This window comes from Herpailurus yagouaroundi, unplaced genomic scaffold, assembly GCF_014898765.1.
Source record: "Herpailurus yagouaroundi ecotype Mexico unplaced genomic scaffold, PumYag 192, whole genome shotgun sequence".
NCBI lineage: Eukaryota > Metazoa > Chordata > Mammalia > Carnivora > Felidae > Herpailurus > Herpailurus yagouaroundi.
The window spans coordinates 19,170,748-19,188,675 of record NW_024412423.1 but is presented as its reverse complement, the minus strand read 5'-3'; the positions used below and the strand labels follow the sequence as shown (position 1 = coordinate 19,188,675).

Below are 17,928 nucleotides of genomic sequence, written 5' to 3'. Positions count from 1 at the left end.
GCAGCGTGCCTCCTAGAACAGGTGACTGCAACCCCTCTGCCACCCAAGCCTGCCCAGCAACCAAAGGCAGGGGCACGCGGAGAAAGGATCGCGCAGCGGTGGGGTGAGCGCGGTTCACGCTCCGCCGCTCGTCTCCCGTGCGCCCCTCTTCCGCCGGTTTCCCCAGAACGCCTAGTCCTGACGTTGGGGGCGGGGGCGCAGAGGGCTGGTCTGCTCTGCGGCCGGCCCCTCCCCCTCCCGGGCCTCGGCGGTTCCGAAGAGGCTCTGAGCGCTGGGGGCGCCAGGGACTCGTCAGGTTGCAAGGCGGCCTGGGGGGCTCCGGTGCCGAGCGCGCGCCGCGCCCTCCCCCTCCCGCCAAGACTCCGCAGCGGCGCGGAGAGGGGGGGCGCTGCGGAGCCGGGGGGCGGGGGCTAAAAATACCCGGCGGCGGCGGCGGCGGCGGCGGCGGCGGCGGCAGCGAGGCGACTGCTGGGGCTGCGGGGCTGCGGGGCTGCGGCCGAGGAGGCCGTGCAGGGCCAGGCCGGGCCCCGCTGATCGACATGCTGACCTTCTTCCTCGTCTCCGGGGGCTCCCTCTGGCTATTCGCGGGTAAGTCCCCATTCTGTCCTCGTCCCAGACCCCCATCCCCCGTGCGCTGTAGGGTCTTGGCTCCGGGTGGAGGTGAGCTCCCAGTCTCGGCCTCTGAGCAGTCCCTTCAAGTCTCTCTCGCCACCCTGGCCTCCCAGGTCGTCTCCCCACCCCCAAATTCTGGCGGGCTCTGGGTCGGGGTTTGGGAAGCAGCTGGATGTTCGGAAATGAGGGACCTGGCTCTCAGGACATCACAACAGCCTCCCTCGGGTTCTCGCACCCTCTTCCCTTAAGGGAGCACCACCGGTGATCAAGACTAGGCCGAGCCCACTCGTACCACAAGGGACACGTAGGGCATCCTTGCCCATCCCTAGTGTCCAGAAACAGAGGTTGTTGGTGCCTGACGTTTTGCCGCAAGTCAGCGACATAACCAGCACTGTCCTGGGGCTTCTGATCGTGGTCAGGGGTCTCCTCAAGACCCCTCACTGCCCACCCTTGAGCCAGAAATCTTAACTAGATTTCTGTAACGGAGGTGTTTACCTGATTCCTCAGCTCTACCCACTGCTTGTGTCCCCACTGCTCCTGGGCCTTTCCCCTCCCCCTCACAGGAGTGAGCTCCTCGCCCCTGCATTCTCTTAGGAAGCAGTAAGGACCCCCTGTGAATCCCTGCCCAGCACTCCCCTCACCCCCCTACACACACCTGGGGTCTCACCACAGGCCCGTTCATCCACCAGTTCTGCTGCCTGCACCAGCCAGTCCCCTCTGAGAGCGTTGGGTTCCTCCAGGGTATAATACCACTAAAGGGTCTCCACATCGGACTGCCCATGTGCAGATTTAAGCCTGATAAGGTATGTGAAGTGTTTGAAACTTAAACTGGCCTTAAAAGGGACCTAGTCTAAAGTGAATACGCTGTGAATGTTAATTCACATTCAAACTGCAGCTTCAGAGGTCATAAGGTTCTTTTTGAGCCAAAGAAGGGGAATCCAACCGTTTTGAAATCCTTACCTGAAACTTTACATGTACTATTTAATATTCACAGCAAATACAAGGGGTTTGGTGGCACTTTCCCTTTCTAACTGAGGCTCAGAGGTAATTGACGTGCCCAGTGTTACATGGATAATATCTGGCAGAGTGGGATTTGATGTGAGGCTTTAATTGATCAATTATTGCTAAGTGCATGGTGGTATAAGGCCTGAAACTTGGTTGGTGGGCCAGGTGATCACCGACCCCCCCCCATTGCCCTCAGTTGGGCCACGGGGACACTTCCCCTGAGCCGGGGAGTGAGTGAGGCCTCTCTAATCCCTTCAGCTCCCTAAGCTCCTTCTGTCTGTTAGTGTCTGAGGACAGGCCATGCAGGGCCACTCTGGGCCTGATGTGCTCATCTAGCGGGCAAGGTCGGAGCCGGACAGGGGCAGGAGTTACCAAAATAATGATGAGGATGATGATGGTGATAGCGACAGCCACCATTTACTGAGTGATGGTCTCCAAGCCTTTCCCTAGTGCCAGGACCCTTTGCTTTACCCTTAGTAGGCCATCACCAAGCCATGGAACCTTGGTCTCCTGCAGCTGCAAGAAGATATCTGGAGACTACAGGGCCACATGTGTTGGGAGTAATCAGCAGCCTTTGAGAAAAAGCCCCTTACAGTGTTGGGTCCTTGTCTGAAATTGGGGTTCAGCAGACATTGACTCAAACTGATCTTCTGTCCTGCATCATTGTGGAGTATTTCCCAAAGTGGTCACATGCCTCTCTGAATGACTGTACAGAGGCCCTGGAGTGGTCAGGGAAGGTGACTCTTGGTACAGGTGGCAGCTGCTTCCATAGAGGGCAAGCTCCTCAATGCAAAACAGGAAATTCCTCAAAGATGCCATATTTGGCACCAGAGTGAGTGACTAAGTAGTGATCACTGGATGGAGCATCCCACAATCATGTTAGGGTACTCCCAGATCATGTGTCCACCGTGCTTGGTACTTTGCCTAGTCCCCAGCTTTTCTGTGGGGAGAGAGGAAACTCCTAGGCTAAGACTGACAATACATTTGGCCTTGTGATCTCCAGGGTTCCTAGGAAGCTGTCAGATCCCTTTGGCTCAGCTAGAAAGAGGAGAGGACCCTCAAGCTGATGTCACTCTTTAGTAGAGGTATGTGCTTTTTGCCACCCATTCTGGCTCTAAGGAGACAAGGACTGCCTACAAGGGGCTGCAGGGAGGAGATAATGTGAAAAGGTAGGAGGAAGACACCTGGAGGAAGAACTTTCCATCTGGGGGAGGCAGCCTTGTGCTCTGAGCCCTAGGAGAGCAAGAGCTGCATCTTTCCTATTCCGCACTGGAGAGGCCAGTACTGAGTCCTGGGCCAGCCCAGGTCCCACCTGTGTGTTGAGTAGTAAACAAGGAAACAAATAAAATAGATCCAGCCTGAGTCAGATGCTATGCCTGGCCTGGGAAAACCTCGTTGCTTTCAGTGTCATGAGTTCTCAGGACTGTGGGAGCAATGGATTGCCATTTCTGTCTGGCCATCCGGCACCACTGGGCAAAGCAGAAAGAGGTACCCCACTTAGTGGATGAATTTCTGAAAGGGTGTCCCTTCCTCTAGGTTGATGCAGCACCATGTCAGGATAGACAAGGTCTATTCTGCTCAACCATGTGCCTGACCATTGGTGACATCTTAATAGGCTTCTGTGGCATAGAGGGGTGTTTGTCAGAGGCAGATAGAGAACATCAGGTCAGCAAAGATGTGCAAGAAGAATTATAGAGGAGTGGGTCTTCAGAGCCTTGTGCCTAGGGGGCCTAGATTGTGGGAGGAAGATGGAGTCTGGATAGCTGGAGATTCTGGAGGAAAGGAGGTTTCTTTAGCCTGTAGAGAAGCCCCCTGTTCAGGTGCACTGGCCAGGCTGTGCCAGCAGGGGGAGAATGGAGGCTGGTAGGGTGCAGAGAGGCTGTTGATGGTTTGGATGAGATTAGATGTGGCTCAGGTTGAGGCTGGGCTCCTGGAGGGGAAAGTAGGAAGCCTCAGCTGTGGCCGTGGGGAATGAGGGCTGGCTCTGGTGGCAGAGACTGGTGTGGCAGCCATCTGGCTGTAAGTGTCCAAGGAAGGTGCAGGCTTGCACAGCTTGGCTCAGTTCAACCCCATCAAATCTTCCCCCACTGATTCCAGGCTCCCAGTAGTATAGAGGACTGATAAGAGATCTGGGGCCATTATAGGGGGCCCAAGAAAGCACTTAGGACCTGTAAATATTGTGGGGCTCCAGGCAGAACAGCTGAGGGCATGCCTCACAAAAGAAAATTTGGATTTACACATGATGCACTGCTCTGTAGGAGAATTCTCACCTCAGCACCTTATCCTCCCCAGCCTGTGGTAGGATACAAGAGTCATACCAGTGACAGCACACCAACACCAGAGGGCGGCAGAACTGGGCCTTTCAGCTCTGGCTGGTTTCCTGTCCCATGTGATTACAAGGGCCCTTAGATTGACCTTCAGAAGGCTGACTTTGGCTCAGCTTCAGGCCCAGATGGGACCCAGGACTATTCCATACATACATCAAGCAGAATAAGTGAGCATGAGGTTCTGGCTTGTTTGCAAAAAAGAGGCAAAAGTTATAGGCATTTGTATAACACAAGCTGCACTTTGTAATTAGCCATGTGATTAGCGGGGCACATAGTAGGCACTCACATATTTATGGAATGTGGGAGGGAGTTGTTTTTATGGGGGGAAGTGTTGTTGCAAACGTGCTGATTTGACTGCTGTTTCCCTGAGCACCTACCATGTGTCAAGCCCTGTGTTCTACAATTCCCTAACCTTTCCTTTAATCTTCCCCACAACACTGTGGTGCTGTTATCCCCATTTAAAAAATGACGCAGTGAGACTCAGGGAGGTTCAGGGGTGAAGCAACTCCTAAGAGCTATGAGCCAGACCATACCCTCAGACTTCCAGTCCAGGGAGGAACCATCAGACCTGAGCAGCCAGGGCATGAGCCCTCCAGCAGACTTGTCCGTGGGCACAAGTAAGGGAGTGGTCCTTGGAAGGGGGAGGGTTTGAAGAGAGGACAGACATAAAGTGCTGAGAGCAGGGGCTGGCACATAGGAAAGGGCCCTTTAAATGTTAATTCAAGCTAGGCCTTCCTTAAAGCAGGTGCAGGGTTCTGATGTGCAGAAAGGGAGTAGGGAAACAAGGCATTCCAGGCAGAAGGACTAGTCTGAGGAAAGACTGGCCATAGGAGTGACTGTGGCCAAACTCGGCTTGGCAAATGAGGTCATCAGGGCTGCGTTCTGCAGGCCCTAGAATACCAAGCCAAGCATCCTGGGCTTTGTTCTGTACAGTGGCTGCTTCAAGGAAACATAGCCCAAACTGGACATGTGGGTGGCCAAGGTGACACTACCCCTGCACATCTACAAGCCATAGCTAGTGTCACCTCTCCCACTGAGCTGCAGTTTTGGGCCTCCTATAGTATGATCTCCTAGAAGGCAGGGCCAGAGTTTCTTCTCTCTGTGCCCCAGTCTGGGGCCAGGCACAGTGTGAGCTGTTGTTTACTGCATAAATAAGTAATATGAAGAATTCCATGAGAATAATTTATTTTAATAATGATGTGTTTTATAAGCCATTCTCTTACCACAAATCAATTAGCAAATAATAGATCTTGTGTGTGCTTTTACTAGGTGCCAACTGGGGATGATGCCAGTGTGGTAGAAACAGTAGGGGAAAGCAGGCATGAACTCCTCGCAGGCAGGACAGGTCAGCCTTCACGGGGAACCGTTAGTGCTAAGAACCCAGAACAGAAGGAGGTGCTCCAAAAGTTTTTGCTAAAGGAAGGAGGGAAGGACCAAACTCATACCTGCAGGTAATTGGTTTTCTGGAAGATATTCTTCTCTAAGGGTGAGGTATTTTGTTTCCTTAGAGCTCCAGTAGGGTGGGAGCTCTGACCAACTAGAGCAGACAGGAGGCCCTAATCAGGGTCCTCAGCTCACTTGATGGTCTGGTGTGATGGCCCCATTTCCTGCATTGGCATGGCCAGAATCATCACTAGCCACCCATTGGGCTTCAGGAATGCTACTTTGGGCCCTTGGAGTGTCCTTCAGGATGCCCAGGCTGGTCTCCCACCAAGGCTTGGATGCTCTGGGAGCTCATGGTGGGTGTAGTCATTCCCAGACCTTGTTCCTTTTTGTGGCTTTTGATTCATGTGAGGCTTGGGGTCCATGATAGGCAGAAATGGAAAGATGGGAAGTGGGTTGGGACAAATTCTGAACCAAACTGAGCTATCTGTTCTGAGACCTAACCTGTAATCTCAGAGCCCGAAGGTTTTTTAGATTCCAAAAAGTCCCACCTGTACCTACCTACTTGCTCTTCCCAGGAACATCTTTCCTTTCCTGACAGCTAGTTCAGGTGTTTGGCTGGGGTTGTCTATGGAGAATAGTTGTGGGGGAGGGGGGTGCTGGCTTCTGATTTGCCATCTGCCCATTCAGGCCTGCATTCTGAGATAGGTGTCTTCTGGGGCTTTAGAGCAAGAAGCCAGGCCAGGATAGTGCCAGTGAGGGAACAATCAGCATCTCTGTTTTCAGACCCTGGGACAAGCAAATCTGGAATGACACCTTTTGGGGCTAGGAACAGACCCAGTGATTGATGATTATTGGAGGAAAGAGAGAGGACAGGCAGGCCCACGTCAAACGGGCAGCTCTGGGAGCAAGCCCACTAACCAACACCAGGAATCCCACCCTACTCCCAGTGCACTACACCAGCCTGGCCCACCAGTACAGGAGGTGGATCCCAAGGGACCAACCAGGACTCAGCCCTGCTACAAGGCCCTTTGGTACCCTCCAGCATGTGGATTGCTGCTGGGGCTAACTATCTCCAGTCAGTGTCCTTCTGACCACTAACCCCTGGCCCAGCCTTGGCTATAGACCATTCTGGGCAGTGACTGCAGATCCTGTCGAATAGGCATAAGAGCCACTGGGAGGGACAGTGAGGTCAGTCAGAGACTGGGCAGCAGGATAAAATATGGGCCTGCCAGTAAGGTTGGACAGGGAAGTTGGCCAGAGGCTGGATGGCGAGGCTCTAGAGGCCAATGAGATGAAGGCAGTTAACAACACGGAGAAGGGGGACTCACCGGGACCCATCCAGACCTTCAGTGAATCCTTAACTTTGGAAAGGGCAGTGCTTCTGGCCCCTCTGCTATGGCCCCTAGAGCTGAGGTTGCATGAAGCCACCTAAACCCCAGGACCCTGCTTAGTGTCTGGCGAGCTTCAGTGTTAACGGTGATAGTGCCTTCTAGCAGATGGGTTGGACATGGTTCTCTTGGAGATGCCCTCAACTCACCCTTACTCAGCCCCCCACCCTGCCTACAGTCTCTCCCCACAAGCCTAGCTCATCTTGGAGTGGTGGAGAGAAAGGGAGGGCAAGCCTTTTCCTGGCCAGTGGGCTGGTGAGAGGTGTGTGTACATATGTCCCTATCCCTTGCCACAGGTCAGACATCAGGGAAGGCTGAGACCCATGAAGCACCCTTTCCATCTGTACTGAAGTGTCCTTTCCCCTCCTGCTCCTCTCCTTCCTCTGACCTCCTGTTCCCCTCGGGGTAGCTCCCTGAACACTCACGGACATGCCTGACCTCTTGGCTTCATGGGGGTACTGTTGGCCCCAACTTACAGATGAAAGACCTGAGGAGGGAACAGCAATGGGTGTTCATCAGAGATGGGCATTTTCTTTGGGCTGAGAAGCTGACCAGGCCTGTTTCCGTTGGCTTGCAGGGAATCAGCAGAGCAGCCACCAGACCTCCTGTTGCTTCTGAATCAGTTCCTCAAGTGTTTTTGTCCTAGATTTCCTCTCAGGCTAAACCACCATGTGTGTGTTTGAGGTCTCCCTGTGTCACTGTCTCCTGTTAATGGGAGTCTGAGTAGCATTCATACTTCATAAGGTACTAGGTTTGTACTCTGGTTAGTGGACAGCTCCTGGTGACCCCCAGGTGTCAGAAAAGCAGCTCTTCTGGCCTCTGGAAGTCTGAACAAAATTGATGTCTGATCTTGTCATGGGGCCTCTGTTGAGGATGGAGTCCAAGCCTTGGAGTGTCCCAGAAGCTTGTGATCTTGCACGCTGGGCTCTGGGTTACCGTAAACCCTACCCACAGTTTGAGGGCAGTGTGGCAGCAGTTCCTGGCGAGGTGGGCAGAGGATGCACGCGGCCTCCATTCTTAAAAGTCCTTTCTGGGCACTGCAAGTTCTTTCGTTTGCCATTACATTTTTCTTCCCTTTTCTTTCTCCATGTTTAATCATCAACACTATGAAAATTACCAAAGTTCCCTCATAAATAAAAGGCGGTGACCTTAGATCCAGCCATTTCTATTTTCGAAAGGGGGCAAAACGAACAGATCCTCAGAACGAGCCAATCCTACTTCTTGGTGCCACCCACTCTGACCCAACACAGTGCTTTCTTTCCCTGGGGCCACAGAGGCCTCTGGCTCCATCTGGAAAGGTGGCAGGTTCAGTGAGAATCCAAGTGATAGTTGCTCTCGGTGGGTCAGTGTGAACAACGTCCAACAGCCTTCCTGGACCAGCCAGGGCCTCGTTTTCGCTTGGTCTGAAAGAGATTTTTGTTTTCTGGTGAGAACAGCCCCAGTCTGGCGCCCGGAGCCAGCCGCAGGAATACACACCCTTTCATGTGACAGGCCCAGAGTGGAAAGATACAGCACCAGGCCCTCCCCTGCACTCCTCAGGAGGCGGGCATTTGCATATTCCCCATTCATCCTGGCCTTGAAAAGGAGGCCTGAGTTCTCAATGCTCCTGCCCAGCTGAGGGCTGGGCCACTTGAGCCCTGATATTAACCCTGTGGACACCAGTGGCTCTCAGTGGCCAACAACAGGACCTTGCGGCCCTAGGGCAGTGAGAGATGGCTGCTGTGTGACTCTGACCTCCAGAGGGATGAGTCAGGAAATGGCAAGGTCCCACTGACAGGCATAGCCTTCCACTGAACTAAGTGAAACGTGGATTTGTTTCTTTTTGTGGCATTCCGAAGAGAAACTTTGTCAGAGTATGGGGGAGCCAGAAAATTAAGCTATTTATCAAATTTTCCAGAAAATTTACTTTTAACCAAAGGCAAAACTCTCTCTTCTCTGCTTATTGTCTGTTCTGTGAAAAAACAGTGACACTTAGAATGGTTGGAATGGAGTCTTGTTGGCTCCTGGCTACAGTAGCAGCCCCTTTAGCAGAGTTCTAGGGGTACAGCTTGGCTGGTGGGGAGGCACTTATGCATCTTAAAACCCCAGGTTACTAGGAGCTGGTGGGTTCTCTTAGCTGATGGCTGTGACACTGAAGGCATGAGGCTTATATACAAGTACCAAGTCTTTTTTCTTCTGCAGCTAAATGCTATCCTGCCAGCCTCAGCTTCCTGCCCCTTTCCTCAATGCAACCAGACTCCTGCCACTTTCCTAGGAGCCTCAAAATCTTACAGGCTGTTTCTGCAACTTACTTTTATCAGTCTATCCCCTTCTCAGAACACTCCTTTCCATCTGCTCCCAATTCCCACCTTCCTCCCTATTCCTGACTAAGGATGTGCCTCAGGTCCTGTCTTTTGTGCATTCCTTCCTGAGCAGGGTCCCTGAGTGCTCCTGAGTGAACAAGCAGGTGAGCAAATCCCTCTCTTGTCCCCCCACCTCAGTTCCCACAACCCTATCTTAGCAGAACCCCCGTTGGAGGAGGTCACATCCTGGGCCGCGGCCATCTGCAGTGAGCCCTAAGACCCTGGCCCTGCCAGGAGTGGCCTCTGGTCCCTTTCTGAGCTTGAACCTATTGGGTTCACAGTATGTCCTCAGCGTGGGCCGGTGACGGAAATGGATCACTGCTCCTGAAGCCAGAACACTGGCAGTCCTAACATGGACTGTCTGGGAGGGGAAAGGATCATGTTGCAGCCACAGGATTTGGCTTCCTGCACGGTGGGGCCTGGCCAGGGGGTGTCCCTCTGCCTGTGCAGTGCTCATGATCCTCACCAGCATCCCCAAGTCCTGCCTGCTGTCCCAGGGCTTGGTGTGGAAGGAAGGGCAATGAGGCTGAGGCTCATCCACACCATCGGCCCTGGTTATCATACTCGGTAAATATTTCCATAGGGACTTCTGCCAGTTTTAGCCTCTGATGCCCCCTCTTTGCTCTGAAATTTTAGTTGTGCCCGATTCATGGTAAGGACAACGTTTATCTCAGAGCTTGTGAAAGACACTGTGTTTCTGTTCACTTCTCTGTCCTCAAGGTTATTTGTATTTTTAAGTTCCTGAAAGTGTTGTTTGAGCCTGGCTTCCTGGTGTTGTCGTCAGGAATGTGGGCCCATGTTCCCTGACCAGGGCTTAGGGTGAGTGGGATTCTTTAAAGGTGCCGGCATGGTGGGAGGAAGGTGGGGAGGTATCAGAGGGCAGTGAAGGCTGTTTCCTGCACTGAATGAATTGCTAAAGGGAGGCATGTTCACGGTGAGTCCGGGCTAGCAGGTACAGGTGGTGGCCCTGCTCAGCAGTCAGGCACAGCCAACTGTAGGTGGACTTTTCCACATCGAAAGGGCTTAAATTGAGCCTTCGGAGCTATAATCAGGCTCCCTGGGGAAGCTCAGCAGGTGAGTTGCTGTGTAACCCAGCAACCTGCATCCTAGCCTCTTGGGGGATGTGCAGTGTGTCTCCCCTCGCACCTCCCCGGTTGGGGAGGCCCTGGGCCCCATCTCTGCCCCAATCGTCTGTGGTTCTGTGACTCTAATTAAAACCCAAGAGGAAGATGGAGAGAAAGCCTCACATAGTAGAGATAGGCATGAATATCTGTGAGGACCGGGTAGATACGTGGCTGCTGTGTTTGCGTGTCTGCGTGTCAGGGCCGCACAGGTTATGGTAAGATCTGTGCTTTTCTTAACCTAGTGATGGGGCCACAAACTTCCTGGGATGGAACTGCTGCTGTGACTGTGTCCCCAGCACCCTATGTGGCTTTCCATCAGCCAGGACCTTGGTCATGGCTGCTGAATTTCCTGCTCTGAAAGCTGCCCTGAGAGGCATTTAAATGAAGATTTTGTCTTGTTTTAAAACATCTCTGAAGATGACTAGAGAAACGTAGGGATCCTGCTAAGAAGGATGAGGTAGGAGCTTTGTGAACAGAACTTGGGTCCTCAGGCATTTGTGTATGTATTTTAAAGCTTCTTCCAGGTGGATTGGAGGAGGATGGGACCTGCGGGCTGAGATAGGCACCTGCCAGATTCTAGGTGGGGGCTACTGAGGTGGGAAGAACTTCCCCTCAGGGCCTGCCCCACGTGGTGGGGAGAGCAATAGAGGCTCCATCAGCCGCAGGCAAAGTGTTGCAAGGTCTGTGAACTCTAGACTCCAGGCAAGTTGTGCACACAGCCCCTTAAAAGGGAGCTCAGAGCACTGGACTGTGGCATGGGACTGTCCTGCTGCTGAGGAGGTAGGTCGGATTTGGGTAGACACTGGGTCCATCTTGGCAGACTCGGAATCACCTGTTCTGGGTAGGGCCTGGAGGGTGGAGAGCTGGCCACTGTGGCCTGGACTTGTCTTTTACTTTTCAGCAGGGGCCACCATGTTGCTACTGTGTGCCCAGCCACATGCTGGTCACCAAAATAGGAGTGAAAAATGGCCATACCTGACCCCCTCCCCCCAACCCCACGGAGACAAACCTTGCAGGAGTGAGGCCCTGGGAGTCTGTGGGACCTCTGGTCCCAGTCTGTCTGCCAGAGGTGCTGAGAGATGTCAGAGATCAGCTTTGGTTCCAACAGGCCTGGGTGTGGATTCTGGCTCCAGGATGGCTAGTCCCTGGCAAACCAGGAAACAGTGTCTCTAAGGGCAGTCATTAAGGAGGGGCTGGTGTGCTGGACTAGGGTTTTCAGAAGAGACCTGCTGACCCTGATCCTTGGTCCAGAGTATCTCTGAGCAGGTGTTATATCTGGGAATGTGACCAGTTTCCTTCCTCTCCCCAAGTAGACAGGTTGTGACCTTGTGGAGTCAGGGAGTGGAGACAGTCCCTGGGAGGGGCTGGCAGTGGAGTCTCCAGGGCTTCTAGATGCCTCTCTCAGCCGGACATCTGGCATCCCTACCCCCACTCCCCACTACTTCCTTCTACCTCTGCCAGTCACGTTGGCTGCAGGTCCCCAGCCCCTGGCTGAGGCTCTGGCCCCTAATCGGTGTCATGGATGGATGTGTAAAGAGGCTTTGTCCTTAAGCAACCCATTTGGCAAACTCCCGTCCAGGACTGAAGACAGAGTGGAGGTGGAGGAGAAGCAGTGAACGGAGCTCTGGAAACCTGGCAGAGTGGGGGTTAAGGCGGGTTGCTTGGCTCTAAGCTGATCTGAGCCAGTGCTGCCCAATGTGCAGATGAAGGGGAGGGGGGGGCAGCAGCTCCTCATAGAGCTGTTCTGTACCCAGGTCCTGCCAGACCTGCTCCCACGGCCGCCAGGGAGCCTCTGCCACCACTGCTAACGCCTCCACCACCACCCGGCTTCTCAGAGCAGGCGGCTGTTGCCATCCGCTGTCCCCAGGAGGGCACACTTGGGGCAGGGCCTTCGCCACTTTTGTGCCTTGCTCAAGATGTGGTAAGCTCTCTCCCTGAGCCCCACATACCCTTTATAAAGGGAGGCTGGTACTAGTGGGACCAGTTCAGCCGCCTCCCCAGTGCCAGGAGCCCTCTGGAAAGGTAGGGTATAAATGCATGTACTTTTGCAAGTTATCTTTGAGCCGTTCTGGCTGGCAAAGAGATGGAGTAACCGCGTTAGCTAACTACTGTCTACTGAGTGTTTCATTTACTGTGTGATTGGCACCACACTCTCTGTCTATCCATTGGCTTGTTTGAGCAGAGGCCCAGAGGGATAAAGTGACTTGTCCAAGGTCATACAGCTATCAAGAGTCTGAGTCAAGGTTCAGACCAGGTCAGTGCAGCACCAGAACTTACCTTTGGGCCCTCTCCCTAGATTGTTTTCTGGGAACCCTGGGCCCTGGGAGAGGTTGTGATTTTCTTTTTGAAGCCTTTCTTTGAGAGTTGAGGATGTTCTTTAATGATCTGGTGGCTTGCCTTGTGCTTGCCCACCATCAGAGACCCAGAACCCCATTGCAAGAATTCCCACCCCACTCCGGGTGGATGCAGAGGGAACCTGAATGATTTAAAGGGGAGGAAAGAATCTGAGAGTCATGAAGTCCCTCAGTACTGGCGTGATGAGTTTGGACTTTTGTCCTAAGGTGGTAGGGAGCCAGAGAAGGTTTTTGAGTAGTAGCATGACATGGTCCTATCTGTGTACCAGGAAAATAACCTTGGTATCAGTGTAAGCACTGGTTAAAAGCAGGGATGCCTATGAGGAGACTGGTGTGGGAATCTGAACTGCACTTAGTGGTAGCTGGACCAGGCCATGAGCTGTGGGGGTGAAGAGGAGCAGTCAGCTTTGAGAGGTGTTTAGGAGGTGGCCCTGACAGAGCCATCTAGGTAGCTTGTGAAGGTCTAGAGTGCTGCAGTTAGGAGGCTGGGTCTGCCAAGGGTTCTTGGATCTGAGCCAAGGGCCTCAGGGCCATCTCCAACAGGGAATGTGCCTTGGGGCTCTACCCCTGCCACCCTGCCACCTTGGTGCCAATATGCTTCCCACCAGGGTTTCTTTCCTCCTATTCTTCCCCTTCCTGGGCTTTGACAGCTATGCCACTCACCACCCACCTTCCATGTGCCCCAAATCAGTGGAGAACATGGTACAAGGAGGGGAGGGATGGGGGGGGACTCTCAGTCCCCTAGCCTGTGCCACCACTTGGGGTCCTGAACTGTTCTGTGCCAGAGGACAAAGAGGTATAAGATATGTTGGGGGAGAGGAGACTAGTTTGTGCCAAGGGCGCGGTCCTCCTGCCAGCTGAATATTTACAAACACTCACTTGGCAACAGTGCACCACTGATTCCGTTAGGTGCTGCCCAGCCCACCCCCATCCCACATCCTATGCTGCTGCCACCAGGAGAGCCTCCTGGGGTGTGGGAAGAGGCAGCTCTTGTTGGGATCCCAGGGACCACCAAACCCCACCCTAGCTTAATGGAGAGAGAGTAAAGGTCAGAGGAGGCCAAGGCCCTTTGAAATAATGAAATGAGACCAGACCCCAGGCCTTGACTCTACCCTGCCCCCATGCGAAGGATTTGGTGGCGTGGGTTGGCTCTCAGGCCCATGTCCTCAGAAGACCTGGATTTGCAGCTCTGCCCTGCAGTGGCTCCCAGGTCTGCAGGGAATCTAAGGGTATACGCAGGCAGCCCTGAATGTCTGAGAAGGTCAGCAAGCCTAGGAGCATGATATGTGCACCACTGATTCCCTTGGTTGCTACCCAGCAGGGAGGGGTGCAGGCCCAGCCTCAGGGCCAGAGTTGCTACATTCACTTCAGATGCTTCCTTAAGGGTGGGTACCTAAGTAGGAGCCTGAGGAGGAGTGGGTAGCCAAGCCCTTTCTCCACCACCCTCCAATGCCCCAGGCAAATGGGTTATCTAGAGAGAAGGTCCCAGCCAGGAGAAGACGGTCTGAAGGACCCACCCCTACTGTGTGCACAGTGAAGAAGAAGCGAAGGGGCCTGACTGCCTGATGCCGCTTCATAGGCTCTGGTGGCCTTGTGCTGCCTCCTTCCCCTGCAGCCTGGGCCTGGGCCTTTCTGAGCAGGTCTGGAGGTGGTTACCTGTGGGTTCAACCCCACTGCAAATGAGGGCACAGGTGTGGATATGATGGTCCAATGTTGGCAGGGATGGGGAAGTGGTATGGGAGGCTGTGGTCTGGGCCCTGGATCTTGGCTTCCCTAGTTGCCCCCTCTGTATCTGTGGATGGCAAGTACCTTCTTCTGTGGAGTCTGTGTGTTTCCACCTTTGGCAAGGGCTTCCTGGACACCAGGAATTCAGCAAGTTTAGACAAGTTCTGTTCTTCCCTCTCCTGGGGCCTGTGATACTTTGGTGACTTCTGAGAACTTGCATATCTAGGAGGCCAGCCTCTCAGACTTGTGACATTGACCTTTGTACAAGATTTCTTGGGCTCAGACATTATTTGCTGAGTGGAATATTCAGTTGGCTAAGTGCTCTCTGCTCTCTGTCAGCTCTAGCTTCTGTACGTTTGCTTCCCTCTGTTCAGGACATCCTTTCCTCTTCATCTTTCCATCTCAACATCAGTATGACTCCCTGCCAGAAGCCTGTCCTGACTCTCCATGCCTGCGCCGAGCACCTTCTCTGGCTCCCCATGCCTAATCACAGCCCAGACCACACTGCACAGCCCTGTCCTCTCCTTCATGAGTCGCCCAGGAGGAGGGCAGGCCCACATCTGGCTTGTCCCAGGGTCCAGCACTGATCTAGATGAGAGTAGTGACCATGTGAGGGTCTGCTGAGTGAATGGGGGTTGGGTGGATGGATGGATGGATGGCCATTCTGGGCTGTGCTCTGTGGATATCAGCGAATGCTGCAGATACCCACGTTCTGCTGTAGCTCAGGGCCCATGAGCAATGGCCGAGGACTAGGGACTGTAGGGTTCTTTCTAAAATTTTGGGGGACCGTACAGCTGAGCTCTTAAGGCTTGTCAGAGGCTTCTCAGCCCATTGAACCAGTTCAGCCCATTAGAGGAAATGTCAATGAGCTCCGAGCCCACCCCAAGAGCTGATGAACACATCCGGATTTTCCACTATGTGTACTGAGTTATTTCTCTGATAGGCAGGGCTGTCACTTGGTCTCCCCATCTGCAGCTTAGGGAAGTAAATGTCCCAAGGAAACTAGCTGGCTGCCTGCCCAGGGTCTTCCCCAGAGTGGTTTTCCTTGGTGAATTCACTGGGGTCCATAGCTGGGCCTCTTCTTTGCTGGTGCAGAACCATAATGTGATCGATATGCCAGGAGTGATTTGTTCCTGTGAGATGGCCTCAAAACTGATCTAGCTCAAGGAGGCTACCAGTAAAACTGGGTTTCCAGCTCAGGAACTCAGTGAGAATGATGAACTCAGTGAGGAATTTAGTGAGGGCTGGCTGGGGGCTCACTTTCTCTGCTCTCCAGGGGGCAGCTAGAACCTGGGGGTGGTTCATGAGTGTTCCCAGGATTCAGACACTCAGACAGCCTGTTGTGCCATCTATAGAGCATAAACTCTTGAGGGACCATATCCAGGGCCCAGCCACCTCTGCCCGGTGCTTGGGCCTGCCTCCTTGGTCTGACAACCATACCCCTTAACCATCTGTTTAGTCATGGCGTGCCTCTAACTATGCCAGGCACAGTATGAGTAAATGCCTCTGTGATACTGTCCCCATATTAAAGATGGGCAAGTGGAGGTCCAGAGAGGTGAGTTATATGCAACCTTGTGTCACTGATAAGTGGAGAAGAAGGGATTTGAATCAAGATTTACTTGCTTTCTCTGCAGTGACTTGCACATCACTGATCTCATCTCTGATGTGGTAATGTTACAATTTAGTACAAATATAATTTATTGGGATTTCAGCAGATTGCTCCTTTCTCTGGGGTCAAGCAATTGCTGTTTGGCTCATATCCTATGGCTGCAGAGTAGCTGCTGTTGGGTTTCTCACTGTTTTCCAAAAAGGAAAACCACAGTCTTGCTTCCAAAGGTCAAGGGCCAGTAAGGAGAGCGGCCATAAGTGGTGCATGGCAGCCTGGAGCTTACCCAGCCCTCATTAGGTTGGCAGACCTATAGGTATTATGTGGTGCTTGTAGCCTCAAATCCTACTGGGCAGTGACACTGAAGATGCCCTAGTGCAGATAAAAGCATCCAATGCCTGGTCCATCCTCACTGCCTCTCTCAGTCCTGGGTGAAGTGAAGACCCTTAGCCCAACTGGCCATATGTCTGCCCTGCCATCATTGCTTCATTTAGTGGCCATCAGGAGAACGTGGCAGCTCCTGAGACCTGCTCTCTTTGAACCAAACTTAGTTAATAGTATTTCTCACAGCAACACTTCCACTGTCCACCCCAGGCCATCCTCTCTATGCCCTCATTAGCCCACTGTCGCCACTTGGACTGTGGTGGGCAAGCATGGAGTCCTGACCACTTTATGTGACATAACAAGGAGTGCTGGTTACCCCTAGAAGTGCACACAGCACTTTGCTGAGCCCTTTCTCTCTGAGCCTTGGTTCCTTTCCCTTCCCATCAGTTCCCCTATGCCACTTCTGTGTCCTCTGGACATGAGCTGATTGGGTCCCAGGGGGACGGCTCAGGGCTCAGTTAATGGTGGGGCCAGCTGTGCCTCTTGGTGCTTGGTCAGTGGCCATGCAGAGTTGTAGTGCATAGTGGTCAGCAGTCTGGGGCCAGGGAGCAGTACCTGGATCCCACCCTGGCTGCTCTTGGTAACTTTGCTGTTCCTCACAAAGTTGGCCCCAGCATCACCTCTGGCCCTGGCAAGACTGTGGCTCCAACTTTTCTTCAAGAAGAGCCTATGGTATGATGAGGATGTAGACCTGGGGAAGCCCTGCTGTGTCACTCACTGGACCCTTGCCAGAGAGATGATTGCCCTCATGTCATGAGGGCCAGAGGCACCTGTAAGAGAGGGTCCATGGGCTCTGCTCCCTTTCCTTTCTCTGTCTCCCTCAGGATCAGGGCCTGGTGCTGGGAACTTTGAGGTAGACTAGGAGTAACCTGTACCCCTTCACCGACTCATTCTGGTCACTGTGCTTTTCATACTCCAGGAGCAAAGAGAAGCACAATAATATGAACACAGAGGAGAGGCAGAGCACCCAAACCCTGGGGCTCAGGAGGCATTAATTCCAGAGCTTTCAGAGCATTCCCTGGCTCCTGGAAGATAGGGAAGCATCTGTCATCCATGGCCTAGGGCTTGAGCATATGGTTCTCAGGAAAACCGGGCCGGATGTCTGACTGTCAAGTGTGACCGCTAAGGGATCTGGCCTGTCACCTGGACAGGCCTGTCTAGGGATACACTGTGTTGCACAAGAAGACTGTACACCCCAACCAACCCAGGGCCTGCCCTACTGTATTTGGCCAGGGCCTGGCCAAGGTCATTTTGTCACTTGTGATCCAAGACAGATGGAAGGACAGAACCAGACTCCTCCCTAGCCTGCCATCAGCTCTCCTCTCTCACCTACCTCTTGTTTCCTACAGAGTTCATCCTCTCACTTCTGGAGAAGATGCAGACACAAGAGATACTGAGGTTGCTGCGGCTGCCCGAGCTGGGCGACTTGGGCCAGTTTTTCCGCAGCCTCTCAGCCACCACCCTCGTGAGTATGGGTGCTCTGGCTGCCATCCTCGCCTACTGGTTCACTCACCGGCCAAAGGCCTTACAACCACCATGCAACCTCCTGATGCAGTCAGAGGAAGTGGAGGTGAGCAATGTGGAAGTGGCTGGGCTGTGGAAAGGAGTGGGCAGAGGACAGGTATCTTGAAGGTAGAAGCCAAGCTTATAGCCGATTTTACCTAAAATGGTGCAG

General features: G+C 53.3%; 1 protein-coding gene across 4 annotated transcripts in view; it reads left to right on the top strand.

The window, feature by feature from the left end:
• The first annotated feature begins 436 nt into the window (after positions 1-436).
• The window catches only part of ACSL6 (acyl-CoA synthetase long chain family member 6), a 65,968-nt gene continuing 48,476 nt past the window's right edge, over positions 437-17,928 (top strand). The window contains exons 1-3 of one of the 4 annotated variants that reach the window (XM_040444412.1): positions 462-588; positions 2,621-2,702; positions 17,603-17,823. In XM_040444412.1, coding sequence (XP_040300346.1) covers positions 2,684-2,702; positions 17,603-17,823 — 240 coding nt within the window. In that variant the 5' untranslated portion in view covers positions 462-588; positions 2,621-2,683. Of the gene's footprint in view, positions 589-2,620; positions 2,703-11,974; positions 12,106-17,602; positions 17,824-17,928 lie in introns of those variants that run through there. The other 3 variants (XM_040444411.1, XM_040444410.1, XM_040444413.1) reach the window with 3 other exon arrangements.